General features: G+C 45.9%; 2 protein-coding genes across 15 annotated transcripts in view; one reads left to right on the top strand and one right to left on the bottom strand.

Annotated features, from left to right (window-relative positions):
- FAM219A (family with sequence similarity 219 member A) overlaps positions 1-27216 on the top strand; it is a 50953-nt gene extending 23737 nt beyond the window's left edge. For 2 of the 6 annotated variants that reach the window (XM_077912351.1, XM_077912349.1), the window contains exons 2-6: positions 19999-20098; positions 22717-22819; positions 23048-23128; positions 23748-23802; positions 24342-27216. In XM_077912351.1, coding sequence (XP_077768477.1) covers positions 19999-20098; positions 22717-22819; positions 23048-23128; positions 23748-23802; positions 24342-24500 — 498 coding nt within the window. In that variant the 3' untranslated portion in view covers positions 24501-27216. The remainder of the gene's footprint in view (positions 1-19998; positions 20099-22716; positions 22820-23047; positions 23129-23747; positions 23803-24341) is intronic. The other 4 variants (XM_077912354.1, XM_077912352.1, XM_077912350.1 and 1 more) reach the window with 3 other exon arrangements.
- DNAI1 (dynein axonemal intermediate chain 1) overlaps positions 1-27289 on the bottom strand; it is a 123912-nt gene that overhangs the window by 84436 nt on the left and 12187 nt on the right. For 6 of the 9 annotated variants that reach the window (XM_077912326.1, XM_077912333.1, XM_077912328.1 and 3 more), the window contains exons 2-3: positions 19390-19545; positions 13375-13509 (exon numbers count right to left, since the gene is read on the bottom strand). In XM_077912326.1, coding sequence (XP_077768452.1) covers positions 13375-13509; positions 19390-19431 — 177 coding nt within the window. In that variant the 5' untranslated portion in view covers positions 19432-19545. Of the gene's footprint in view, positions 1-13374; positions 13511-14957; positions 15434-19385; positions 19546-27289 lie in introns of those variants that run through there. The other 3 variants (XM_077912331.1, XM_077912332.1, XM_077912336.1) reach the window with 3 other exon arrangements.

The following is a 27289-nucleotide window of genomic DNA, read 5'->3' as shown; positions in this document are numbered from 1 at the left end:
GTGTGTGCAACAGCCACGAGATGAAGGGAGGAGTGACTGATCTGTTTGAGGATATGCCACATGAAGACCTCTTTCCCCTCCCTATAACCAGCCACCTTGTCCCTGAGCCAGGCCCATTTAGTTTTGAGCTTCCAAAGGAGCTGAGAGATACTTTTTCACATACACCAAGATCCTCAATCTCAGTATCACCCCTTGTTAAAAATCTGGACAGGGAGCCAGGCTGCTGGCATGAAGCCCAGGTTGTACCCATAGAGAGTGATTGGAGTTATGCTGGAGGTACTTCAGATGATGGATCCAAGCAGACAGTTGATATCAGGGATGAGCAGAGAGGAGCCAATAGGATTTAAGGTTGGCATCAACTCCAATGTGAGGGTCTTGTCCAGAGGCTCCAATGTCTTCAGGTGGAGGCAATTCAGGACCCTGGATAGCTCCCAAGAAGCCCAGTCTCTGCCAGGTCTGAAAAGCGTAGGTGCCCAAGTCCTTAAGGCCCTTGCTTATTTAATTTTGAATAGCCTTCCTATACATGTCTCTGGCCCCTTCTGTCTCCAAGATCAGCCCTATGGATCCAGGGACTCCTCCTTATCCTCTAGCCCTTGCCTCACCTTCCTCCACACACATCTAGCCTGACTGAGCTCTCTGTTGAGGTCACCATTACTCTGAAGGTAAAATAAGCTTTCAAAACAGCATCTGAGCTGTCTCTGGCCAACGTGATACTATAGAACTGTAGGATTTCAGAGGGAGGGTAAGAATCTAGTGGAACAAGGGAGTATTAAAAGGGCCTTTGTCTCTAATACCCCTGCATTCCTATCTTCAGTCTGGTGTGTGAGTCAGGGAAACTAAGGAGAAGCACTGGGCAGGTTTCAGGGCCTGAAGCTGGAACATTTCATGAGTTATCACTATGCAGTGAGCCTGCCACTGGGTGTACACTTGATTTAAAGATATCTTTTTGTAGGAAAAGAGCACTGACATAAGGTGGATAGGGGCAAGTGTAGCAAAGAGAAGCAGAAATGAAACTAATGAGTCTCGATGCTCACAGTCTGCCATCCCTACCCTGGCCAGGCACTTGGGCCCTAGGCAGAAGAGAGATTAACATTGCAGAGGGGTTTCCTTCCTGATTCCCCAAATTATCCAGAGGAGGGGTGTGTGAGGAATATGGGAGGACAGAGGAATCAGAGTCACCTACTAGGGTTGGATTTTCTAGTCAAAAGTTCCTTCTCTACTTCCAGGCCTCTTCCATAGCTAAATGAATCCAAGCCAGCAAATGAGGTTTCTATGCTCTCACTTTGATTGCCTCAGCTGGTGAGTGAGGAGGGATGGTAAGTTTACCTGGATTGAGGCTGAGTGAAAGCGCTCAAGATCCCATCCCTCCCAACCAGCCCTGCTCTAGGCCTTGTGTAAGGGTCTCCATTGTTTTCTTCACCTCTCATAGACTCCTAAATCCCTTATCAAAAGAACTGTCCATGCTGAAAGGCCATTACATGCCTTATACCTCAAATAACTTCCTGGTGAAAGAAACAGGTGCTAAAGCAACATGAAACCAGCAGCGAACAGCTGCAGGCCCCCACTCTTAGCACCAGCCAGTCATAATGGGACAGGCCATGTCAGGAAGAAGAAGAGAGCATTTGGTGTCTGCTGAGCCATGAGTAGACCTGACAGTTTGGGCTGGAAGGAGTAGGGCTGCCTCCAACCCACTTTAAGAGATACACATTTGAAGAGGATAACACTCCTGGAGATGGACTATTAACAATGTAGTAACTATAGATCTTGGAAACTAGCCCTTTATCTGATATGTCATTTGCAAATATCTTCTCCCATTCTGTAGGTTGTCTTTGAGTTTTGTTGACTGTATCCTTTGCTGTGCAAAAGCTTCTTATCTTGATGAAGTTCCAATAGTTCATTTTTGCTTTTGTTTCTTTTGCCTTCGTGGATGTATCTAATTTATGGATGAAAAGATGCTCAGAGGATCTAGATCCAGATTATCCCTCAGGCTGACACCTCTCTTGCCTGTGGAAACAGTGTTTCCCAGCTTCTAGGAGAGGCCCTTGCTATGGGATTGATCACAGGCTATTGACATATAAAGAAGCCTGGACAAGAAACAAGAACAGATGATGACTCTGTCAGATCCCAAGGGAGTTGTTTGTGTTGGTTTTTGTTCAAGGAGAACAGTCCTAACCTCAGCCAGAACTTGCTTTTGGCCTCTTTTCTCAGGGGCAAGGTCTCCCCCATGTTTCCCTTCCCTAATAGCGGATGCGCTGTATTCTGTTTTATTAAGAGCAGTGATTATGTGACCACAAACCTTACTAAATTGAATATAATCCTGAGTATTCAGAAGAGATGGTTCAAGACTCAGGGGAAGGAGCAGCTGGCTGGAAAGAAGGGCCCCTGAATTCTAATCCCAGAGCTGCCATCTGGCATTGACTTGGGACAACTCATTTACTCTCTGCCCTGGAGGCTCTTTCTGGAATCTCAGGGCCTGAATAAAAACAGACCTGGGAACTCAGAGAGTGAAATGACCTGTCTAGGCTCTCAAAGTCATTGCAGTTCACAGGTAATACTGGAATCCACAGGCCCTATTCTCCAGCCAGAGGTGTGCTTAGTGTTTGGGGAGGTTTCTTATGTTTTCCTTTGCTGTCTTTTTGCCCTTATGTCTGAACTCCCAAGTGCTCCCATTTTTGGGTACTAAAAACATGGTTGTAAGCCCCAGGTTGTCAGAAAGTACTTTGAACAGACAGGATCAGAGCAGCCCTGACCATATCTCCCTCTAAAGGGTTTTCTGATGGTTTGGTTCCAAGCTGGGTTCCCACTGCTCTAAAACTTGACAGTTGGGATGCCTGGGTGGCTCAGTGGTTGAGTGTTTGCCTTCAGCTCAGGACGTGATCCCAGAGTTTCCGGATCAAGTCCCAGCATCGGGCTTCCTGGGTGGAGCCTGCTTTTCTTTCCTCTGCCTATGTCTCTGCCTCTCTCTGTGTCTCTCATGAATAAATAAATAAAAATCTTTTAAAAAGAAAAAAAGAAAACCACATCTTCAGCTTAAAAAAAAAAGTTGTCAGTAAGAGTTGGGCCTTACTCACTTGATGGTGGGAGTGTATATCTGCAAGCAAAATCTGAGCCTGGCCCTAGAGTCTCAAAGAAAGCTGTATCTGCTCATCTCAGTCCCCACAAGAGGTCAACCTGGAGTTGGGCTGCTGCTTTGGTCATGGGCCTTAAGTGAGTTTTAACTAGGCCAACCCTTCAGGTGAGTGAGTGAGTAACAGAGGGTTTGGGGACTCCTGCTTTAGCTGTTCCCCAAAATAATTTCCTGGAAGGCAGTCTTTCAGGCCCTCACCAGAGGCTTATGTAGAGAAGTGGCCCTACAAAGAGCACACAATACAATATCTGTCTGGGACACCATTAAACAAGGCCCTGGCACAGCCTGGCAGGCCACTGGACTTTTGCTACCTCTGTTACAGAAAGAGCCTTGCTGTGGCTCAAACCAAATAGAAAGCAATCTGTTTGTTATCAGATTATGGCCCTTCATTTTCTATGCTGGTCACTGGGAGAACACAGTAGAAATAGGCATGGTCCCTGCCTTCATGAACATTTATTAAATAAATTATTCAAGTATTCACTGAAGTAAAATTTGACAAGTACGTGAAAGAAATGAAGGCAGGTGGTGCTGTGAGAGTATATTACAGAGGGACCTGACCTATCCTGGTATTCATAGGAATTTTTTTTTTTATAAGAGATGATGTTTCATCTGAGGTCTGAAGGATAAGTAAGGTGTAGCCAAAAGGGGAGCATGAAGCAGGAAGGCTCTTTGTGCTCTGTCAGGAACAAAGACCGCTGATACAAAGTGTGGTAATCTGGGGAAGAGTGGCATGGGATTAGGTTGGGGAAGTGGAAAGGAGGGCAAGCGACTGCTTCTTTGCCACCATTCCTGGCCCAATCTGAATAGCTCCTTTCCAAAAAAGGGCGGGTGGAGACCCACCCAAACTGTTTTGGCATGGGGAAGCTGGTGCCTCTTCCATTTCCCTAGCCTAGGGGACTCTCACAGGGATGCTCAGGAGAGGTGCTTTTAGCCCCAGCTTGGAGTTCACACAAGTAAGGTGGTCTTCACCTGGCAGCACAGCTCAGAGGACGGAAGAGGGAAGGGGCAAGAAGGACCAGACACTTAACTTTCCCTACAAATCCTCTCTGTATGTTTTTCCATTGCTTTGAACTGTTTATTAATAGATGACAAAAGCCATTTCCTCATTTTGATGGTTCCGCTGGGAATTCCACACTATCAATCCCCTCCTGTGGTAGATAAAAAATGTCAGCTTTCAAGATTTTTTTTTTCTTTCAAGATTTTATACTTGGATTTCAGAAAGTAAATTGCATTACTACTCCGGTGAGACGGCGCCATTCCCTGTTCCTATCTGCGTGCTCCAGGCACCATGTGGCTGATAACATCAGCATGTCAAAGCAGCTCGATCCAGACAATTTGCAGCTGGCTGGGGCTGGGCCAGAGGAGTTGGGTGGCAAAATTCTCTCAGAATCCAGAGCAGCCCAGGGTTGACTGGATTTTCAGGGGTTTTTTTTTCTATAGACCATTAGTTCTCTTATATGTAGAGAGAGAACTTGTCTTGTCCCACCTAGATGTAACAAGGAGTTGAAAAGTACTTTCCTAAATACTGGTAGGGTAAAATCACCAAAGAACCAATGCTCAGATTTTACTTGAAGTGAAAGATAGAAGAGATTAGGGGAAAGAGTGGAAGTCATAATATGAATAAGGCAGGTCCCTACTGCCTGTGAAATTAGGTGTCCATGTAGAATCCAAAATATTCCTGGAAATGGTTGTTCTGGGCTTCCTTGAAGCCCAAATGTGAGGCCTTGTAACTAACCTTCGACTGCCATAAGGTTGTGGAGCAAACCAAGAGAAAGCATTGTTCCTTTGCCAGGAAACACAGGAACTTCTGGAGTTTCTTTTCTAGTTGTAACCATGATTTAACTCTACAGAACAAGTATTCCTTTCACAGCAAAAATTTTCAACTTATTGGGTTATTTCAAACACATCAAATAGCATAAAACATTCATTCAACTCTGGCAGCATTCATAGACCGGTTTTTGTAAATAGCGAAACAGGCTCTTCATCCCCAGAACATGATGTTTTCAAAATATAGTAGACCCCAAGGTCAAGATTCTGGGAGGAGTCATTCCAACCTCATTGAGATTGCCAGTGCTAGTGCAAGCCTGTTTTCCTGCTCACTACCTACTCACTCATAGGTTCTCGTGTTTGCATGCAAGAGACAGAAACTAGAATCTACCCCAACTCTAATTGCACATATCTTAACTTCTCTTACAGTGGAGGCACACAGTTTACTGACTCCATTACTATAGCTAAGGGATGAATTGATAATTAAGTCAAATGATTCTTTTTTTTTTTTTTTTTTTTTTTTATTTATTTATGATAGTCACAGAGAGAGAGAGAGGCGCAGAGACACAGGCAGAGGGAGAAGCAGGCTCCATGCACCGGGAGCCCGACGTGGGATTCGATCCTGGGTCTCCAGGATCGCGCCCTGGGCCAAAGGCAGGCGCCAAACCGCTGCGCCACCCAGGGATCCCGATTCTTTTTTTTTTTTAAGATTTTATTTTTAAATATTTCTACACCCAACATGGGACTCAAACTTACAATCCCAAGATCAAGAGTTGCATGCTCTACCAACTGAGCCACCCAGGCACCCCTAAGTCAAATGATACTTTAGCTTTATTTGTTTATTTTTATAGAACAGTACTATCTTTTTAAAAGATTTTATTTATTTATTCATGAGAGACAGAGAGAAAGAGAGGCAGAGACATAGACAGAGGGAGAAGCAGGCTCCTCACAGGGATCCCAACCCGGGATCACAAGCTGAGCCAAAGGCAAACGGTTAACCGCTGAGCCACCTGGGCATCTCTAGAAAAGTACTATTGAAGGGGGACCTGGGTAGCCAGTCAGTTAAGTGTCTGCCTTTGGCTCCAGTCATGGTCCCAGGGTTCTGGGATCGAATCCTGTGTCAGGCTCTGCTCAACAGAGAGCCTGCTTCTCCCTCTCTGTCTCCCTACTGCTCCCCTGCTTGTGCACTCTCTCTCTCTCTGTCAAATAAAGAAATAAAACCTTCTTTTAAGAAAAGAAAAGGATTATTGAAGGTTTTAAAAGTGAGAAATCATGATCACTACATAACCATGATCTCTTGGAGTATAGTTTCAACATTGAGCCTCTCCTGTATGTCCATGGTTGGTGGAGCTGGTATTTCAGTTCTAGAAAAAGCTCAATGCAGGCTGCTCCCTGCTGTCCTGGATTCCCAGGCTGCTCCTGTTTGGTCTGTGCAGGCCTCTTGCCTGAAGGACTAGAAGCCCAGGGTTTTTGTGCTTTCTACCCTGGCCGGGGGAGAATGGCCCAAGGCTAAGTCATGGGACTGTGGTACAGCCAGAATTGGGGGCAACTACAACCCCTACCCCAACGCAGCTTACTGTTACTTTGAGATTGTCCAGGCCCTGGTCAGCCTCCTTTGTCTTCAAACCACCTGTACCCACACTTCCTAAAAAATAGCAGACCTGCCATCCTTTCTGGACCAGGGCTAGACTCCTCTAATGGGGCTTCTTTCTGGGGAGTCTCAAGCTTCCCAAGGATCAGACATATAACTTTGGGAGGAAAATAGAGTTTTTGCTGAAATGTCAGCAAACCACAGAATAAACAGTGTGTCTTGAACTCTCTTTATTGATGTCTTCAAATATCTGGCCCTTCTCCACTGGCTTCTACCTTCTGGCCTCAACCATCCTCCACTCCAGTCCCTCTTGTCATTTAAGAGCCCCTTTAGGACTCTAGTTCTGTTTCCCCCTGTTTTATATTATCCGTCTCAAAACCTTATCCTTCCCAGACATCCATGACACCAGCCTCTTCTTGGCCTGTTGCCTCTCTGAGCAGGGCTGTCAGTCTTCTATCTACCCCTTCATATTTATAGGTGTGTGCACACATGCACACACATGAAACCTAGGAGTCATCTGTGCCTAGGTCTTTCTCCTCAAACCCAGATCCAGTCTGCCACTAAACCCTGGCAGTCTGACGTTGATATGTTTTTCTTCTCTGATCCCATTATTTTCCACTAAAGGCTAAGGTCCTGAATGTGATTTACAAAGTCCTTCATGATTTTAAGCCTTCCTCCAGTTCTAGTCTTATCACCTGCCACTTCACCCCACCACTTAACATTCCAGCAAAATTGAGCTATTCTTTTTGCCTGCTATATAGTCATGTGTGTTTTCCTCCCTACTCCTTTCTTTTCTTTGCTTTTCTTTCCCTACTGCTTTCTTCATCTGGTTCATTTCTATCTCCTACTCATTCTTCATGCCTCAACTCTCTTTGGAGAAATCTTTCCTAATTCCCCAGAATAGAATAGGTGCTTCTGTTCTGTGTACAGACGACACTCTTACAAACCTCTGTTATAGCACTTGGCATATTATTAAAAATTATCTGTTTATTCATTTGCCTTATGTCAGTACATAAGAGCCTTTGAGCTCTTCATGAGTAGAGATCATATTATCTTTTGTACCCACTGCACCTAGCACAGTGCCTATAATATAAGTACCTCTAAAATTTAGGACCAGAAGTGAATTGGTGACTGAGACTCTTTCATCTCCTTTTTTTTTTTTTTTAATTTATTTATGATAGTCACAGAAAGAGAGAGAGAGGCAGAGACATAGGCAGAGGGAGAAGCAGGCTCCATGCACCGGGAGCCCGACGTGGGATTCGATCCCGGGTCTCCAGGATCGCGCCCTGGGCCAAAGGCAGGCGCTAAACCGCTGCGCCACCCAGGGATCCCTCATCTCCTTTTTTTAATACTGTTGTCTGTTGTTTTCTCTCCTGGGCTCAGCATTCTCAGTCCCCAGTGCTTTTTCTTGCTTCCTGCTTCCTGCTAGTCTGTCTCTCTCTGTCTCTGTGTCTGCCTCTTTCTATCTTGAGATATTGACTGCTTGAGTAACTCCAATATCACCTTCATATGGAGCACCGGAGCACTTGTTGAGCAAGAGATTGCTAATCAGAAAGCATCCATGCCATTTTCTAAAGAGAGGCTTTAAGTGTGTGCAGAGCACTGGAGACGGGATGAGATTAGTACCAGCTTTCCAAGTGCCTGCTTTATAATACAACAGTCCCACAGCTGTGAATGTTCTGATGTGTTGTTAATCTCATGACTTTATCTGATGTTTCTAAGGGGGGGGGGGTTAAATAAAATTTAAAAAATAATTTAGAAAACAGACATGTATATGGGAAATTAAGATATCATTTCAAACTAGTGGTAACAGGATGTCATTCCAAAAAAGGGGTATGGTGATATGTTATCCATTTGTTAAAGCATTAAGTTAGATCTCTATTTCAAAACTCCAGATGGATTAAAAGCCTAAATGTAAAAATAAAACTATGAAATTAAAAAAAAAGAAGGAGTTGGGTATAAGAAATGACAAGTTAGATTCAAATTCTAGTGCTAACCAGGTATGATTTTGAACATATTACTTTATATAATCTGGTTCTTCAGTTTTAAAGTGGGAATATTATTTACCTTACTCAGTCTTTTTAGGAAGATTTTAGGAAGACTTTTAGGAAGATTAAATGAGATAATATATACAAAACACCAAGCACCATAACATATAGCAGGTAACAGGTGTTCAAGCAATTTTAACTAAATTATCTGCTGAATTCCAGAAGAACCACATCTGGTCTGCATTGTGAACAACTTCCTGACTTGGCTCAGCCACAGCTCTTGGCAGAGCTGCCTCCTCAATATGAGCTTTGGGTCCTCTCTCCTCCCTCCTTCCACACCAAAGAATTGTCCTCTCTTGGCACTAAGAATATAAAACCAAGTTAAGGTGAGGGCAGAGGGCTGTTTGAGAGACTGTCTGGGATAGTGTGGGTATGGAGGGAGGGTGGCCTGGAGCCTTGCTATTCAGTGTGGTCTCTGTATTGAGAGCATTGATATCACTTGAGAGCTTGTATGAAATACACTTAGGCACCATTCCAGATCTACTACATTGGAATCTGCATTTAAACAATATCCCCAGGTGATTCATATGCACATTAATGTTTAAGAAGCACTATCCTGCACGCACACAGATAAGCTCAGCAGGTGTGGAGGGATATAGGCTGTGCATATATGTCAGAACCATCTAGAAGAGATGAAGCCTGCACAGGTGCAGAGGAGCTTTGAGAGAGTGTAGTCAGAGGTATTCCTCAGAGGTGTAGGCTACAGAACTGTAGGGGGTGGGGTTTGGGTATAGGTTATGTGTTGTTTCAGGTCCCCTTCCTGTGCATGCCTTAAGAGGGAGATTATACCTTTGAGTTAGCTGGTCAGTGTCACTGCACCAGCCAGAGAGTGACAGATGAATAGAGAAAGGCTCTTTACCACCATGAGCCTGCAGAGACCCTCCAACAGGGCCCCAGGACCATCTAGTTTAGTGGATAAGTATTGTTTCTCTGAAGAGATGCATAACTAGCAACCAGCTGGCTTCACTGCTGAAAATTTGCCTTGAGTTTATGCTATAGGCTAGACTCTTCCCTCCCCCTACTCTTCCACCACCAACTGGTACATATCTCTCTCTGTCTCTGTCTCTCTGTCTCTCTCTCTCTCACACACACACACACACACACACACACAAACACAAACACACCATAAAAAAGCTGACTTAACAGAAACTTAGGGGTTTATGAGCCATTGTAGAGTTAACTCTCTACTTCCCTCTCTGACCTTCACTGCTGAGCCTCCAGGAGCCTTTAACATTAACCTCTTTGCTGCACAAAGCATGCCTGATAAGAGTGACGGAAGGCCCTAGACTTGGTTGGAAGCAGCAAGAATTTGGAAAACAAGAAGTTCAAAAGATTCATGAATTGATGCAGGGTAGGCTCAGTCCCTTGAGTAACTAAAGCTTACCAAAAATCCTCCATGAGATTTGGGGCCAAGATCCATGTGCAGAGCTGAGGGACCGGTCTCAAAGACACTCCAACCAAATGCCCTCTTTTGATTCTTGGACAGCATCTTTCCTCAATGTTCTGTGCCTCCATTCTTACCTTGGAGAACTAGAATCCACATCCTGGAAGGAAACTGAAAGATCCTCTGGACACACTCCTTAAAGCTTTGTTAGTCCTGAACATCTCGGTTCCCTTCTCGCCCTCTTCTGGGCCCTGCCTAAGCAGAAGGACCCCAGAAACTTGACTCAGAATCTCTTGGCCCCTCCAGCACCCTTGATTTTAGAATAATTTCCCCTCTCATAGGCCTCATCTCCAAAGTCTGTGTTGGCTGGAACTGAAGCAAAAAAGAAAGAAGGAGAGAGAAAAAGAAAGAAAGAGACGGCCTTCTATCCACTGCCCACCCTCACACATTTTCTTTCTGCCTCAGGTCTTACCAGTCCATCTTTTATTTTCTTCCACTTTTTCATAACATAAAATTAGCCATTTTAATCACTGTTGATCTATTTTTAAAGAACTTTATGCTTTTACCCTTTTCTCCATTAAGTGAGATATTCTTTCCCCAAAGAGATTGAAATGGGGGCCAGGGAGGTGTGGCAAGATAGGGAATTCAGAAACCCTTTAGGTCATAAGACCTGTGTTGCTAGTTGGTCCAAAATAAGGTAGGAGACTCTTGAACATCTGGTTCAGGGTATAAGCTTAAGGATAGGGATGAAAATCACAGGGGCTAGGCCTCCCAGAGGAACCAAGGTTTCTCAATTTGTAGCTCTGGTTCCTACCTCCTGAATCATGAGGCTTGTTCCCTAGGCTTACCTCAAGCCACTGCTGCTACAGTGGGTGTCCCTGAGTTGAGGTATTTGTCCTATCTCCTGAACAAAGGCTTTTTTAGTCATAGGGTCTCCAGGTGATTAGGAATGGGAATGAATAATGCAATATCAATCTAGGACAAGCAGTCCTAACCATGAAGGAGGCAGAGCAGGATTCTAAGTCTTTTTAAAAACTCACTGCCCCCCCCCCAAAAAACCTCACTGACCCTTTGTCTCCCCATTTTGAAAAATGAATCTAGTTCTTTGCCATCCCAGTACTAACTTCATATCTTTCACCGTTCTTTTTTTTTCCCTGAGTAGTTCTGAGTAGACTTTTTTTGAAAACCGATTAATGAGTAAGGAAGTAGAAGCTGCCACTCTTGCTGGGTAACTCCAGAGCCATTTTGATTAATTCTTCTCCCACAAGTCTGAAAGCAAACTTCTGTGAAATTTGCCTCCTGGTTCTGCAATTAGTCATGGTTCCTACAGCTGATGTGCTGGCACCGGCCAAGAACTAGCTAAAGCCTGGTGGCTGGCCACCAGGCAGGTACTGTCCCCATTTAGAGTTTTTCCAAAACTTCAATGTAACAAAGTCTTCTCTCCATTTGTTCTTAATTGGTGGCCTCAAGTAAGGCATATTTTGTCTGGCAGGTGATACCCAGAGGGAATTCTGTTCTTTGAAAGAAGATTCCCCAGAGGGCACTAGGTGAGTAAGGACTGAGGCATAGTTCTCTTGCAAGATGATGGATAGATGTGATGACCTAAAATTCCCTGGCACACAGTGAGAAATAAAATATTAAAAACCAACTATAGCCCTCAGTCATGACTGGAGGCAGTAAATTGGAACAATCCTTTGGGAAAGCAATTTGTCAATGTGTATCAAGAATCTTAAAAGCACTCCTGCTTTTTTACTTTATAATTGTACTTTATTTAAGAAATTATCCTAGGGGCACCTGGGTGGTTCAGTTGGTTGGGCGGCTGACTCTTGATTTTGGCTTGGGTTGTGATCTAGGGACTGTGGGATTGAGCTCCATGTCAGATTCCACACTCAGCACAGAGTCTGCTTGAGATTCTCTCTCCCTCTCTCTCTGCCTCTCCCCCAACTCATACTCATTCTCTGTCTCTAAAATGAATAAATAAAATCTTTTTAAAAAGAAACTATCCTAAATGCAAATACATATGGATTTAAGCATGGTATTATTTATAATAGTGAAAAATTATAAGCAACCTGAATGTCCAAAATAAGTGAATGGTTAAAAACTTACTGTACAAAACAAAAAGTTATTGTACATCCCCTCTTATGGATATTTGTAGCCATTAAACTGATGATTTCAAAAACTATGTGAAAATACGGAGAGTTGATTATATTCCAATATTAATTTTTAAAAATAAAGAATATAAGGGGCATCTGGGTGGCTCAGTCAGTTAAGCATCCAGCTCTTGATTTCAGCTCAGGTCTCGATCTCAGGTTGTGAGCCTGCTTAAGATTCTTTCTCTCCCTCTGTCTCTCCACTTGTTCTCTCTTTCAATCTCTCTTTAAAAATAAAGATAAAAATGCGAATAGAAGATACAGTTTGTTTTTCTTTAAATGTTGTTCAATGCATGTGTATTAGTTGACACTCTCTGGTTATAGTAACAAATTTTAACTTAAGCTAGTGTAAGCTAAAAAAGAAACTAGAGGGGGCGCCTGGGTGGCTCAGTGGTTGAGCACCTGCCTTTGGCTCTGGGCATGATCCCAGATTCCTGGGCTCAAGTCCCACATTGGGCTCCCTGCATGGAGCCTGCTTCTCCCTCTGCTTGTGTTTCTGCCTCTCTCTGTCTCTGTGTCTCTCATGAATAAATAAATAAAATCTTAAAAAAAAAAAAAAAAGAAACTAGACTATGAGGACACTAGGATTTCTCATAGTATTCAAGGGCACTTGTGCCCTTCAAGCCTTAGGAGGGTAGAGCAAGTTCTAGAACCAGAGCCTAGGAAAGACTTTACCTCTTGGTCTGCTTCTTTGTGAACATCAGCTTTATTCTTGTCTCTCTGTCCAATGGCTTTCTCTGCTACCTTATCTACAGTTTTAAACCTTATATCTCCTCTTAGTCCTACTTCCTATTCTGGGGGAAACTGATCGGCTCCACCTGATCCAAGCAAGAGTGGAACCACACTGAACCAACATGGTACTTAGAGCCTACCTCTGTGACCATGAGGACAAACATCAGCTCCTAGGGAGGGAAACCCCAGAGTGTTGCTACTGTCATCTACATACAAGACTTAAATATACTAGAGCATTAACAGAGGTTGTTTCAAGATAGTGAAATTAAATATGAATTAAACATTTTTTAGCATATATTACTTTATAATAGAAAAATCTAGGGGCACCTGGATTACTTAGTCGGTTAGGTGTCTGCCTTTGGCTCAGGCCATGATCCCAGGGTCCTGGGATCACAACCTGCATTGGGGGGGAGGGTGTCCTTGCTCAGCTGGGAGCCTGCTTCTCCCTCTTCCTCTCCCTTTGCCCCTCTTCCCTGGTCATGCTCTCTCTCTCTCTCTCACTTGCTCTCTCTCTGTTAAATAAATAAACACAATCTTAAAAAAGAAAGAAAGAAAGAAAAATCTATTAAACTTACCATGGCTATTATTGTTATTAGGTTGTTATTAGGCCTGGGGTCCGCAGAACCCTTCTCCATTTTGGTCCCAGTGACAGCCACTACAAAGATACTAAACCTTGGTGGTGCTTGTTTTTGGTAACGAATTCCATTGAGCTGTGTAAGGAGACAGAAAATTCTCCATTAATCACAGGACTAATCTGAGTTCTCACACTCTAGCTGTAGCATAAAAATCCTTTCTATTTCTTTATGGTTAACTTTACTTTGTCCCAAAATTCCTCTGCAGAAGTGTGGTATGTATAAAGAAAGAGTGCTTTCCTTCTTTGCATGCAACCACCAGTAGCTACTCCAGAGCTGAAAAGAGTAGACACTCAGTGTGTTGACTATTTGAATTGAGCCTTCTTTTGGAGAAAAACCTAGTAGATTGATCAGATTTAGACTAATAAGGGAGGCCCCTCTTGAAAATGTAGGCTTCATGGATTTTTTTTTCAGTTCTCCTTCCCCTCTTTGTAAAAGCCACAAGCAGCATTTGGGAAAAAATGGTGCTCTTGTGTTTCCTTAATCTTCCCCAAAGACCTTATACTTGTAAAAGATATTTATCTTTCTTCAGAAGTGGGCCCCATAAAGGTCTTAATATGCACGTAAAAGATAGAAGTCCTAGCCAATTGCCTGGCGCTGCAGGCAGCTCCTGGAGAATCCTGGAAAAGGGGAGCTGAGGAGTAAAAATAGGAGCTGCCTAAAACTCAGACTTAGGAAATAGGACTCAGGACTTCACGTCATACCACAAAGACCTGTTATTGGTCAAATGATTCTTATGTTGAGATGTGGAGTCAGAAACAGATGGGAAGGGGTGCCTGGATGGCTCAGCGGTTGAGCATCTGCCTTTGGCTCAGGGCGTGGTCCTGTGTCCAGGAGTCAAGTCCTACCTTGGGCTCCCTGTGAGGAGCCTGCTTCTCTCTCTGTCCCTACCTCTCTCAGTGTGTCTCTCATGAATAAATAAATAAAATCTTTTTTTTTTTTTAAATGGTAATGCCTTACAGGCTGAATAAGCAGTCATCTGTAGGGAAATAGAGGTGTCTACCCAGTGCCTACATTGCTACTGAATATTCTTGGACAGGAGGTTAGGTTTCTGCCCACCCATGGACATTGAACATAAAGAGTCCAATGTTGTAGTTAGTTGTATCATCTGGATCTCTCTCTAAAATATGATACCTGGGCAGCCCCGGTGGCGCAGTGGTTTAGTGCTGCCTGCAGCCCAGGGCATGATCCTGGAGACTCTGGATCAAGTCCCATGTCGGGCTCTCTGCATGGTGCCTGCTTCTCCCTCTGCCTGTATCTCTGCCTCTCTCTCTCTCTCTCTCTCTGCATCTCTATGAATAAATGAGTAAATAAAATCTAAATAAAATAAAATAAATAAAATCTAAAAAATAAAATATGATATGATATCTAAACATGTTCATTTCTATCCACTGGCAAGAGATGTTTTGAGGAGTGGCATAACCCTGAACAAGAGACCCCAGGTAGTTTCTGAGCTGACCTCTAGACAAATTGTTACAGAAACAAGAGTTGGTCTTTGGTGCCTAGTCTTTGGTGCCTCCACCTACCTGTCAGAGAATGGTGTGAGCTCCAGATCTTCTCTGCTTTCCTGCTTCCTTATCAGTGTCATCTTTCTTCCTCACCCTGTTCCTGCTCTAGGTTTGCCCTGCTTCCTGCTTCCACCCAGGACAACTGAACAGGGTACAGACATAACTATTCCAGAGGTAGCCTCTGACAACTCAGAACTGCCTCTGCTAACTCCCTTGTAAACCTGGAGGAAAATTCACGTTTTCAGCAAAGAAAGTTTAGATAATGTTGGTACAAGCACTTTGCCTCTTCATATTTCATTCTGAATCCATTTAAATTTCCATTTGCCTGAGACTTAGTGCTTGGAGGTGAGGATAGAGGTTACCTTTCTTGTGGGAAAGCTAAAACTGAATCATGTCTCTACCCTGAATCACTCATGTTCAATCCACAAGACAAGGGCAAAATTGTTCAGCACCACGGAGAGCATCTTTCATCCTGGTGACAAGATCAAGGGCACCTAGGTAAAAGATAAGAATTTGTAGCTAGAAGCCCAGCCAGTCTGATCTCCTTCCTCTTCTGGCCAGTCACCAAGTATCCCTTTGTCTCCAACCTTTTAGTATTCAACTTCTTCCTTACCTAACTAGACTTTCAGGAATGAACTCCTTTAACTTTCCACCTACCCTTCTGCCTCCATGTTATCTACATCCTCCACTCATCTTCATCTCCCTTCCATTTCAGTAAGGAGCCTTCCTTCCCTGGCCCAAGGCTCTGTTTCCATCTCCTTTTGAGTCTACCAGGACCATGCTGTATCAAACATTTCCTTTTGATGTTTCTAGCTTCTTTCCCCTCAGTCTAGGATATTAGTCAGGTATTCCCTAGGTCCAAAGAAATTCTTCAACTCCAAAGTTCCCTCTGGCTATCATTTATTCTCATTCCTTTTCTTCTCAGTCTGGTTCCTTGAAATAATATCCATGTTCACTGTTTCTCCTTTAGCTTTTCCTATTCCCTCCTAAATCCTCTGTAATCTGGATTCTGTTCCTACTCTTCAACTAAAACTGTGTTTTCTGAGGCCACCTATGACTTCCTTATTTCTAAATACTGTATCTCCTGGGACCTATCTGGTTTTTTACACTGTTGATAATTACTGGAAGCTCCTTAAGTATGGGATTATTTTTTTTATCTTTATGAGCCCCAGGCTTGCCACTGATAAATAAATGAAGGAAATTTAGTATATTGGAGTAAGGAGTAAGAGGAGGCAGAATGACCCCTGGTCAGTCCCCTTCTCACCCTGTGGAGGGAATACCTTTCCATGGATACTTCCCTATGTAATCCAGGCCCCAATCTGTGTGATGCCAGGGATGCAGCTGTGGGCCAGTCACTCCCAGGGCATTGTGTAGGCCTTATGGAACCTGTACTAATAACTTTATAGCTAGCAAAATATATTGCTTAATATGTACCTAGTGCTCACATGTACTAACTTATTTTAGCCTCACAAGAACCTTTGACGAAGGTATTAATATTAGTTGCATTTTACAGATAAGGAAACTGAAAGCCAGATTGCACAGCTAGTAAATGGAGTGAAGATTTTTTTTAATGGATTAATGAGTTGAATTTGTCAAAGCTGATAATACCCAAGATCTCACTACATTATTTTCTCCACTTTTGTGTAAGTTGAATAATCTCTATAATAAAACATTTTTAAAGGACCAGATTGTATTAAATTAATGGATTTTTAAAATATTTTATTTTTAAGTAATCTCTACACCCAACATGGGGTTCAAACTCACAACCCTAAGATCGAGAATCACTCACCCTACCAACTAACCCAGACAGGCACCTCAAATCAATGGATTTTAACTTTGTTGTTGTTGTTGCAACAGAACCCTTTCTCCAACCAAAAATTTGTAGAAAGGCTCATATATAAGTGAAATAAAAGAGGATCTTCATTCTCCCTATTATTGCTTCCCCCTTGCACTCAGCCCTGCCCAAGGCACAGGGTTCAGGGAACACAGTTTAATGAAAATTAAACTAGACCAGACTAACTCTAAGGATTCTTCTGGCACTTTTGCCTTCCTCTAATTATATTGGCTTTGCACTGGCCATTAACCTATATATGCTGTCCCAGAAACAGTGAGACTGGGCTATTAATCATTTCTGCAGTCTGTGGAGAATTTATTTGAAGGGTTGCAGAAACACGGGTTGTTGTTAGAGATGCATTTCAATGTCTGTCTCCACTGAGTGTTTAATAATCTTGCTAATCCCCACTCTAGTTCCTGGATCTAGCTAACTCCTGTCAGATGTCCTTGGGGGGCATTTTAAATTCCCCCTGATTTTTTGGAGCCAGACGTTTCCTTCTGCCTGGATTCTCTCTGATACTTAACATTCATGAATATTTCACATTTAACCTGATTACATTTCCATGTGATGGTCATGGTGCATTGGCTATGTTTCTCAGGGAAAACATACAGGAAGCCCACAGTAAAGACTTGAATGTTCAGGCACAGTGCCAGAGATCTTTGTTCTTGCCATGAAGATGGCCTTCTATCATGGACAGTGATGGGGAGATGCTGAATGGTAGGCTTTGCATGGGACTTCAAGCCCAGGGTTCTCTCTGCACCCTAGTTTATGACCCACAGGAACTGGCAGTTTCCCTCAGGGATCAGAAGCCACCAAGACCTGTCCAGTGGCATGGAGGACCAAATGTGGGTCCCTGTAACTAGAATTGCTCAACAGCTTCTCAGCCCTCACTCAGACCCTATCCTTCCTGCATAGTCTCCCTCCAATGTTACCATTCCTACTTGGTGGTACCTCCAGCCTGAGAGAAGCAACTCTTATGAACTCATCTGTACTAAAGAGGAAAAGGTTAGCCTTACATGCCTGAGGGACTCACGTGTGGGTTTGTCGTTGTTGTTGTTGTTTGTTTTTTGTTTTGTTTTTGTTTCTGTTTTTTTTTTGAGAGAGAGAGAGAACATGAGGTGGGGAGGCGCAGAAGGAGAGGGAGAAGCAGGCTCCCTATTGAGCAGGGAGCCCAATGCAACCCTTAATCCCAGGACCCTGAGATCATGACCTGAGCAGAAGGGAAACACTTAACTGACTGAGCCACCCGGCACCCCTGAAGGGCTCATGTGTTTAAAGTCAGCCCCAAGGAAAGGACAGTGAAGCTTGCATGAATGGATGGGGTAGATGGTTCCAGAGAAGATACCAGATTGGGAAGGCCATAGATTTAGAAGTCACTAGTGTAAAAATGTTACTCTAAACTGTAAGAAACATTAGGGCTCCCCAAAGTGAGAGGTAGACTGAGGGCCAAAAACTGCTGAAGAGACACAGGGCTGTGGGAGGAGTAAAAAATGATGGTTAAAGAGGCAACATGAGCCAAGGATCACAGTGTCCTCAAAGCCAGAAGAGGAAACCATATCCAAATGGATATGGTATGTGTGACATGTGAGAAATGGTACAGAAAAAGTAATGTGACTAAGGAAATTGGAAAGGTGCCAGTACTTCACTGGTGGGATCCCACAGGCATGTTTATGGGCTTTACCCTTTGAAAAGTCATCCCTCAGGCTGCTTTGGAAATGAGTCCTACCTGTAGCCTAAGGGGAAAACCAGAACCCAGCTGTCAGGTCTCCATGCCCCCTGTAGGTAGCACCTCAAGGTTGTTTTGGCTGCAGAGAAGCCTGCTTCTCTAAGTCTGCATGGGACAAGTGCTCTCCATTAGGAATCTCGCAGGAGGAACTCAGACAAGGAGGGAGAGAATAAAGGATTGGAGAGAACTGTAGCATGAGGCGCCACCTGAGATGCACTGAGGCACTGCAGCACCCCACTTTTTCTGAGCCCTGTCCCCTACAATCCCAGCTAAGTGGCGTAGGTTCAGAGCAGAGGACAGAGGCCCAGATTCTGCCCTCAGGAACTCACAAACCACTGTGGCAAGAGTCTACCCAAGGTCTTACACTCTGGCTGGCCTGAAGGAACATGGGCAAGGCTAGGATTTCCCTCCCAAACATCTAGACTTTTTCCTTTCCCTTTAATGACAAGCATGTTTTTATCTCTACTGCCTTATTCTAAAGGGAACAGAAGCCATCATAATGGTTCTATGTCCTTCCCTTGCTTGGTCACTCAGATCCCTGGGCCTGACACTGTAGGGCCAATTCTGGAGCATTCTACCTGTCTGTCTGCTGCCTGCATCCCCAGAGGCAGAACAGGCAGCCTTGGGTCCACTCTGCAGTTCTCAGGCCTTGGGCTTACTATTCTTTAATCCTAGGCAGATGCCTAGAGTGGCAGTATCTGTATCAGTTTCTCAAGGAGAGTGTGCATGATTCCAGCCCCTTCCAACTGACTAAAGTAGGATTGGCCAGGGCCCTGGACCTTGTAGCAGAGGTTTGAGGTGTTTTGGAGGAAACAATGAGGCTAGATTACTGAGCAGCACAGGACTAACTGGTCACCAGTTCGTTTGCCATTATTCATCTTCTCACCTACCATATCCAGCCAACCTTTCAGGAGACATTCTTTATGACTCATCTGTGAAACGAAGAGAAGTCCTCATGAGGACTCTTGTCCGTTGGCTGCAGCCTTGAAGTCTGGCCTGGCTTGGCCAGTCAGTTCTCTAGATCTGGCAAAGAGACCCATCCAATGCTAGGAGAAAACAGAAGCAGAAGGTCTGTCTTAGGGGGCATCTACTCTGCCCTTAATCCAGACTTAAACTCACAGGAACCTAGAAAGACCTTTCCAAACAAGTATACAGGAAGACCCATGAGGAACAGGGCAACTAGTATGGGAAGTTGGACAAGGAGATTCTGTGGGTTTAAGGAATCACAGTAGGCTTTCTGGGGTGAGGCTGGCTCACACAGGTCTTTGAAGACAGACACCTAGGTAAGCGTAAGTGGGGCTGAAACCTGCGGCTCTTTTACCCAGTTCGGGGTCTTCCTTCCAGCATATATGGATCTGCCCTTCCCTCCTTGAATCGCCTGTCTACTGCCAAGGGTTAATGCTTCCAGAGGACAAGTGGAAAAAACAGCTTTAGGGCTGAGAGCAGCCCCATGTATTCACTTCCTAACAATTCTCTGTCTCTCTGCTTTCTTCCCACAGGACCCAGCCGCCGCCTCCATCTCAGACGGGGACTGTGACGCCCGGGAGGGTGAGTCAGTAGCCATGAATTACAAACCATCCCCGCTCCAAGTGAAGCTGGGTGAGTGTGTCCGGGGGCTGAGGGAGATGTGGGGAGTGGACAAGATGCTCTGGGCTGGGTCTGCAATGAGGTGGCACAAATAAACCAACTCAGACTAGATGATTCCAAGACTCAAACCACCAAGTCATTGGCACTGCCAGACACCTTATCTCCTGCAAGGTAAAGAAGGAAGTTAGTTCTCTGCAGGACCCAAAGCTCTAGGAAGCATCTCTGAGGCCAAGAAGACTCCAGGTGTTCCAGGGGCTAGCTTCAGGGATAAAACCAGGGAACCCCAGAGAGAGGGTTAGAAGTCCCATCAAACATTGGACCAGGCTGGAAGGAAACTGCCTTAGAGGTGAGGTGTCAGTTACTATGTTTGAGGGGTAGAAAGGAGTGAGGATCCGAAAACCTAGAAGCTGAGATCCTCTCCCTATTCCTCCCTCACCCATCCAGAGATCTCAGGGCCTGGCAGGCTCCTGTTTTGGGAGCTTTCCCTTGGTTTTTTAGTAAGCCCAAATATCTCCCCACCCCCTTTCCAGGGAAGCCACTTGGCTTCTAACTACTGCTGTAGCTCCCACTGCTCTTCTCGCTTCACCCTATGCCAAACACTGTCCTTCTCCCTTGGGGAACTGTTACTTACCAAAGGTTGCTGCATATAACAGACTTACTAAAGTTTGGTTTCATGAAGAATTACATCACGGTGCATCCAGGAAACAGTTTACAATTACATACAACTCATCACTATCCTTCAAAACTCCTCTGCCATGCCTGCCACCCTCTTGGCCTTTCTCTATCTGTTGTAAAACCTTTCCCTCTGTAGCTGCCAGAGCTCCTTTTCACAGTCCTATTCTTTTATTCAGTGTTTGTTTGTTTGTTTGTTTTCTTTTCTTGTGGTGTGTATGTGTGTGGGGGTTGTTTTGTATTGTTTTGATCTTTCTTCTCACTCTAGACCACATCCAGGGATCTCTTCAGGCTGTTTTTCTAAACAAGAGAGCAGTTCTCTCAGGGGAATTTGTTCATCTTCCCAAGACACCAGTCTCAAACTGCAGCCAGTTTTGTTATTATTGTTTAATAATACAAGTATTTTAACAAGTGCTCTTCTCCTTTTATGCCCTTCCCACAGATAATCATCCTAAGCCTTTTTAGTTTTTATTGTTTTATTTTACATTTTAACCATAGTGACATCATACTGTACACATTTTCCAAAACTTTGTTTTTGTTTTTGTTTTCCACTTAATACCATGCAGACCCTGCCAATGTCAGTGTATAAAGAATGACTTCATACTTTTAAATGGTTGCATAGTAGTCCATAGTTTGGTTTTGCAAATTTATTGTTTGCATTTTTTTCGCTATTTAAAACAATTCCAATATGCTTTTAAAATAACACTTTTTTCCCCTCCCCATTATACTACCACCAAAGTGCCTCTTGAAAATTCACAACTTTGTTCCAATTGAACTAAGGAAAAATCACCACTGGGAACCTCCAAGCAGATGGCACCCCCTAGAGTCATGGAGTGGTAACGGCAGCTGCTGCCTGCTGGAAAGAAGCCAGGGGAAAAAACTGGAGTCAGAGGAGCAGTGGCAAAGACAGAGGGTCAGAGACTGAGAGACGAGAGACTAAGAGACATGGAGATCGGGAAATTTCAGAGTCACAGTAGCTGGGAATGCCCATTCCATCCTGACTCTCTGGGGCTAGTGGTTATTTTATGAGAGCTTTCCCCTCAGCATCTCTCTCCACCCAATAGTTCTTTTTCCCACATCTGGGTTTAAGATGAGTAGGAAAGCATAGGCAGGCTTTCTCAAGGGCCCAGGCGCTACTAACTACTGGGAACAGTGCCACATACCAGACAATGGGTCACCTGGTGGCCAGCCCCATGAAGCTGGTAGACTTGAGCCCTGAAGAACTCAAAGGCTGGCACAAGAGTCAGAAGTAAAGTCAGAGGAGCTCCCCAGCCTCCTGCCCCTTACTCTGCTAGCCCCATTCTTCCCCTCCCACTCTACAACTTCAGTAGCTCCTTCAGCTTCTTCATTAATCCCAAGTTCCTTGGTCTAGCATTCAAAGTCTTCAAACTCTGAGTTTGTAACCAGAAGGAGCCCCCAACCCCTTAACACAGGACCTAAGACATAATGGTGATTGGTGAATAAATAAATGGCTGAATAAATGTATCCTGTTTTCCTAACCTGACTTCCCTCCAACTTCACCCCTCCATCCCATCTGGATCCATCCTTATTTTGCTCACTTATAAATTCATTTTTGCGTGTGCTATCCCTCCTTCCTAGAATGCCCTCTTCTCTCCAGCTCAAGGTATCACCTGCAAGAAGCCCTGATTCCTCCATGCTTCTGCTTCATCTCCAGCCTTTCTCTGGCATCAAGCACACACTAACTGCCCCACATGGGAGTAGAGCTTCTGGAAGTAGGGGTCAACCTCTTCCTGTTGCCCCTTAGTGTCTGCCTCAGGTTGTTCAGGGGCAAGTATTGTCTCCACCAAGCAGAAGGGCCTGAAGTTGGGATCCCTGTCTCGGTTCCTAGAGAAGCAAGAGGTTTCACAGTGGAGGCCCAACCCAGTCAGCCCTGAGCAGTAAGGTAGGGTGGTGGCCCTGGGAGCAGGACACAGCTTCCTTCCCATGTTCTCCTGCAGAAAAGCAGCGGGAGCTGGCCCGAAAGGGCTCCCTGAAGAATGGCAGCATGGGTAGCCCCGTCAACCAGCAACCCAAGAAGAACAATGTCATGGCCCGGACAAGGTAGAGGCCCCCCCCTCCCTCACCTGGACCCTGCCAGTCAGCATCTATTTCTGCTGGTCCTATGCCTCTCCTTCTTTCCTCCCTCCTCAGGCCCAACTCCTCCCTGAGAGGAGAGAATCTCAACAGGATCCAAGGGGCAGGGGGAAGTGGTGGGTCAGGGCCCAATCCAGTTCCTCGCCAGGCTATGTGCTCCAGTTGCCAATCCAATCCCCTAAATTTTCTACCCAGGCTGGTCGTCCCCAATAAAGGCTACTCCTCGCTTGACCAGAGCCCAGATGAGAAGCCACTGGTAGCCCTTGACACGGACAGGTGTGTACAGGGATGTTGGGGCAGCTGGGCAAGCCACAGAAACTATATGAACATACAAGTGGGCTGTACAGGCCACACCTGCTATATTGTCAGAAGTGGAATGTGGGGTATTCCTCAGACAGCCAGGAGTTCTCCAAGGATGAATCTCCCAGGGAATGGAATTTTTTTTATCTGGAGGTAGGAAAGAGCAGAGAGAAGAAAGGGGAAATGTCACAGCCTGATGCTGTCCTGGGACAACTGATTCAATCACTGTCCCTTAAAATGTCCTGCTCCCTCCAAGGAAGGAGCTCTACTGCTAGGAACACACCTGGCTACACTTAAAGTTTGGGAAAACCCAACAAGTCGGGGATTTGAGCCTAGAAGAAAAGTGAGAGAAATGGGGGTAAAGGATGTATCAGCTCTGTGTAGAAGAAGGTTAAGGGTGACAATTCATTCAGAAGGGTAGGACTAGGGAACCTGGGCATTTGCACAGCAAGCACAGTCTTTGATTTAGATCTGCTGTTTGCTTGGAAGCATGAGGGAGGGGGAAGGTATCAACTGTTGGGTAGGCAGTGGGGTACAGGGAGTTTCCTATTTAATATTGAGGAATCACTTCTCTGTCTCTTTCTCCTACCACCAGCGATGATGACTTTGACATGTCCAGATATTCCTCCTCTGGCTACTCCTCTGCTGAGGTGAGGCCCCACTCCTTAGGACTCTAGGCACGCCTGAGCAGGACCACTGCCATCCAGGAAAGGGCATGGGGCCAACACCCACTCACACCCTGAGAAGAGTAATAGGCAAAACTAGGTGGAGGCCTGTGAGGGGTGGGGCCTGGGGTGGGACAGTGTCTGAAAGAAACTGGAGGCCGTTAGAAATGGGCCTTGAGTGTGGGGAGCCCCGTTTTAGGGGCAAGGTTTGAGCTTGTGGTTAGAACAGGGTTCCTAAACAGAATGGAGTATGAAATACAGGCGATACTTTATGGGGCTAGGCCTGAAATAGGGGCCAGCCAAATAGAGGCAGCTGCCCTTTGTAGAGAGGCAGGGCCTCAAGGTTGTACCTGTAAAGAAGTGAGGCCATTAAGTGAGGCCAGGGCCTAAGAAGGGGCAAAGCCTGGCATTTCAGTAACCTGGGATGGGACTGAGTTGGATGCAGATGGCTTGTGAGTGAGGCCTGACTGTGAGTGGTTCCTCCAGATCGCCCCGAGCCTGACCTCACTCCCCTTTGTCTACAGCAGATCAACCAAGATTTGAACATCCAGCTGCTGAAGGACGGCTACCGGTTAGACGAGATACCAGATGACGAGGACCTGGACCTCATTCCCCCCAAGTCCGTGAACCCTACCTGCATGTGCTGCCAGGCCACGTCCTCCACCGCCTGCCACATTCAGTAGCGGGCGGGGCCATTGCGGCCACCCGGGGCAGGGTCCCCAGGGGCCAGGTTGGACAGGGCAGGGGCCAACCCCTCCCCAGCTTGTCTGCCTGCCCCTGGCCCCTGTGCCCCCTACAGCCGCCAACCTCGTAACAGTCATTGCTTCCTCCTATGGTAGGACGTGTACCTCTGTGTGTTCATGGAGCCGGAGAAACCAAAACCGGGTCTTTCTCCACCCCGGGGGCTGAGGAATGGTGGGGCTGTTTGTTCAGTTACTTGGGGGATCTTGCCCAGCACCCTGCCCCCCTCCCCAAAGCTGCAGTCTGGTTGAGGAGAGGAAAGACCAGACAGCAGGGAGGCCAACACTAATGAGTGGGGGGGAGGGATCACAAAGCCAGGGGCTTGACCCCACCCCAGCGAAGCCATGAGCTCCCCCAGCCCCAGCCTGACAAGGAAAGAGGCTGGGAGGCAGAAGGCCCAGGGCAGTGGGAGCAGGGCCCAGCATCTCAGAGCCCCCTCCATGCGCCCCCTGCCCGCCCATATAACTATTTGTTTCCCCCTCCTCTCCAGATGGGAAGCCTGGCAAAGCTGCCCAGTGGATACTGCCTGCCGCCCTCCTCACCTGCCCATAGAATTACTGCCTTCTTCCTCCCCTTCACCCCATCACCCCCTTCCTTCTCTCTGGGTTGTGGAGAAGTACGGTGGGCCTTAGAGACAGGCCAGTTTGGGGTGATATGATTTGTCCTCACCCACCCCCAACCAATGCATCTATTTCTCTGTCAATTCCTCCCACCCCTCTAGGCTTCTGTTCATTGGTCTCCATCCCAGGCTGGAAGCAGGAGGTAGGGCTGGCCTCGAATGCCCCATTCCCATTTTTCTCCAGCCTAGGATCCCAGATGCTGCTTCCCAGTAAGAATCTTCAAGGAGACAAGCTTAGGAAAAAACAGTGGTTGCATGTGTATGGTAGCGAGAATTTGGCAGGATGTGCGTGTGTCTGAGGCTGTCAGGGTGTGTGTCTGTGTCTCTATGCTGGGCCTGTCTCTCCAGATGTCTGTTTCTGTCATGGATATGTGTCTGTGGTGGGAAAGTGACTGTGTGGTCTATTAGCGATGGGAGAGGCTGCTCAGCAGTGTACTGAGAGCCCAAGCCTGAGAGTCAGAAGTGTGGGTTGTGGCCCTTACGCCAGCGCTCACTCTATCCACTTTCAACAAGCCACCTGTGTTCCCTGGGCTTTGGTTTCCTCCATTGTAAAATGAGCGGGGTCTGAAGTTACTTTTAAGGTCTTTTCAAACCTGAAGGAATTCCTTCATAGGAATTTCTATGGAGGTGTGTGGACAAGTCTCTGTGTGTCTTTGAATACATCTATGGGGCTTTCTGAGTTGTGTGTCTGTGTGGAAAGGAGAGGGAAGTTCCTAAGAGACCTGGATGTATTTGGGATCTATTTGGGAATACATGTGTGTGTGTCTATGAACATGTATGTGGGGGGGGGGTATATGTTATGTGTGTAGCTCTATGTGGTATCTGTGAGTCCGAATGTGTGTATTGCTGCTTCTGCTGCTAGTGTTGGGGGGGTGCAGGGAGAGGGCGGAAAAGTAAAAATCAAGAGGGAGGAGGTGATCAAGTCCAGCACCTCCTCTGACTGGGCAATAGAGACCTGCCCCCATGTGAAGACATATGAAAGCACAGAGAGCCTAAGACTGCTCAGGTCTTATGCCTCACAAACCCCATATCCCAGGACCAGGGTGTATACTCCCCATTCTTCCATGGTACAACCTACACATATTGGGATATCCACTCTCATATGTACCACCCACATGCTGCAAGCTTGCACAGGACACCCCCACGGCCCACTCCCTGGAGGGGAGGGTAGTGAGGAGTGAGAATAGGCTGCTGGCTTAGGAAGGTAGCACCTCAAAACCCACAGGCTCCAAAGTTTTTGAGGTGCAGCTCTCCCCCCTCAATTCTTCCCACCCTCTCATACCTCCTCAAGTGCAGGGACCCTGGTTAAGTGAGGAGAAAACAAATGCCAAAGGGAAGCAAGGACAAATAAGGCACCCGCGATACCTATAAGGCCCATCTCACTCCCATCTGAACCTTTCCCTGCCACCCTGGTCAGCATCCCCATTCTGGCAGCCGGGCCCCACAGCCAAGTTTCCTATCACTACTATCTTCACCCTGGGCTCCCCGTCTCACCCTTCTAGAACATGGGTACCTCTTTTCCAGGCAGGGTCCCCACGAGGGCTCATTTAGACTACTGTTTTTGCTGCTGACTTGCCCTAGGACTGGCCCACTGCTTGACCTCTCTGGCCCTGAGGAACCAGGGAAAAGCTCCCTCCCCACAGGACAGGCTAGTTCCCTGGCAGGTGAGGGCTTCCAACTGAGGCAGCGTACAAGTGGTAGAGAGAAGTAGGGAGCTGGTGGCCAGCACCTTTTGGGTCTAGGAGAGTGTGTGGGTCCCTCCTTCCCTGTCTGGGATGTTGGAGGGGAGGAACTGAGGCCTTAGCTTGCCCCCTTGTCATCCTTCCCCCTTGTAGATACTGCCTTAACACTCCCTCTACCCTCAGCTCTGGCTGCCTATCAGCCAGGTTTCTCCGTGCTCACTAATTTATTTCCAGGAAGGTGTGTGGAAGACATGAGCCGTGTATAATATTTTTTTTAACATTTCCATTGCAGTATTGACCATCATCCTTGGTTGTGTATCGTGTAACACAAATAATGATATTAAAAGCATCAAACAAGCCAGCCTCATCTCCCTACCTGGGTTGTGGGCAAGGGGCAGGTGGGCTGGAAAGGGGAGAGAACTGATTCTCT

The sequence above is a fragment of the Canis aureus genome, chromosome 10 (genome assembly GCF_053574225.1).
Source record: "Canis aureus isolate CA01 chromosome 10, VMU_Caureus_v.1.0, whole genome shotgun sequence".
Lineage (NCBI taxonomy): Eukaryota > Metazoa > Chordata > Mammalia > Carnivora > Canidae > Canis > Canis aureus.
The sequence above is the reverse complement of the archived record's forward strand: the minus strand, read 5'-3'. Positions and strand labels throughout refer to the sequence as shown.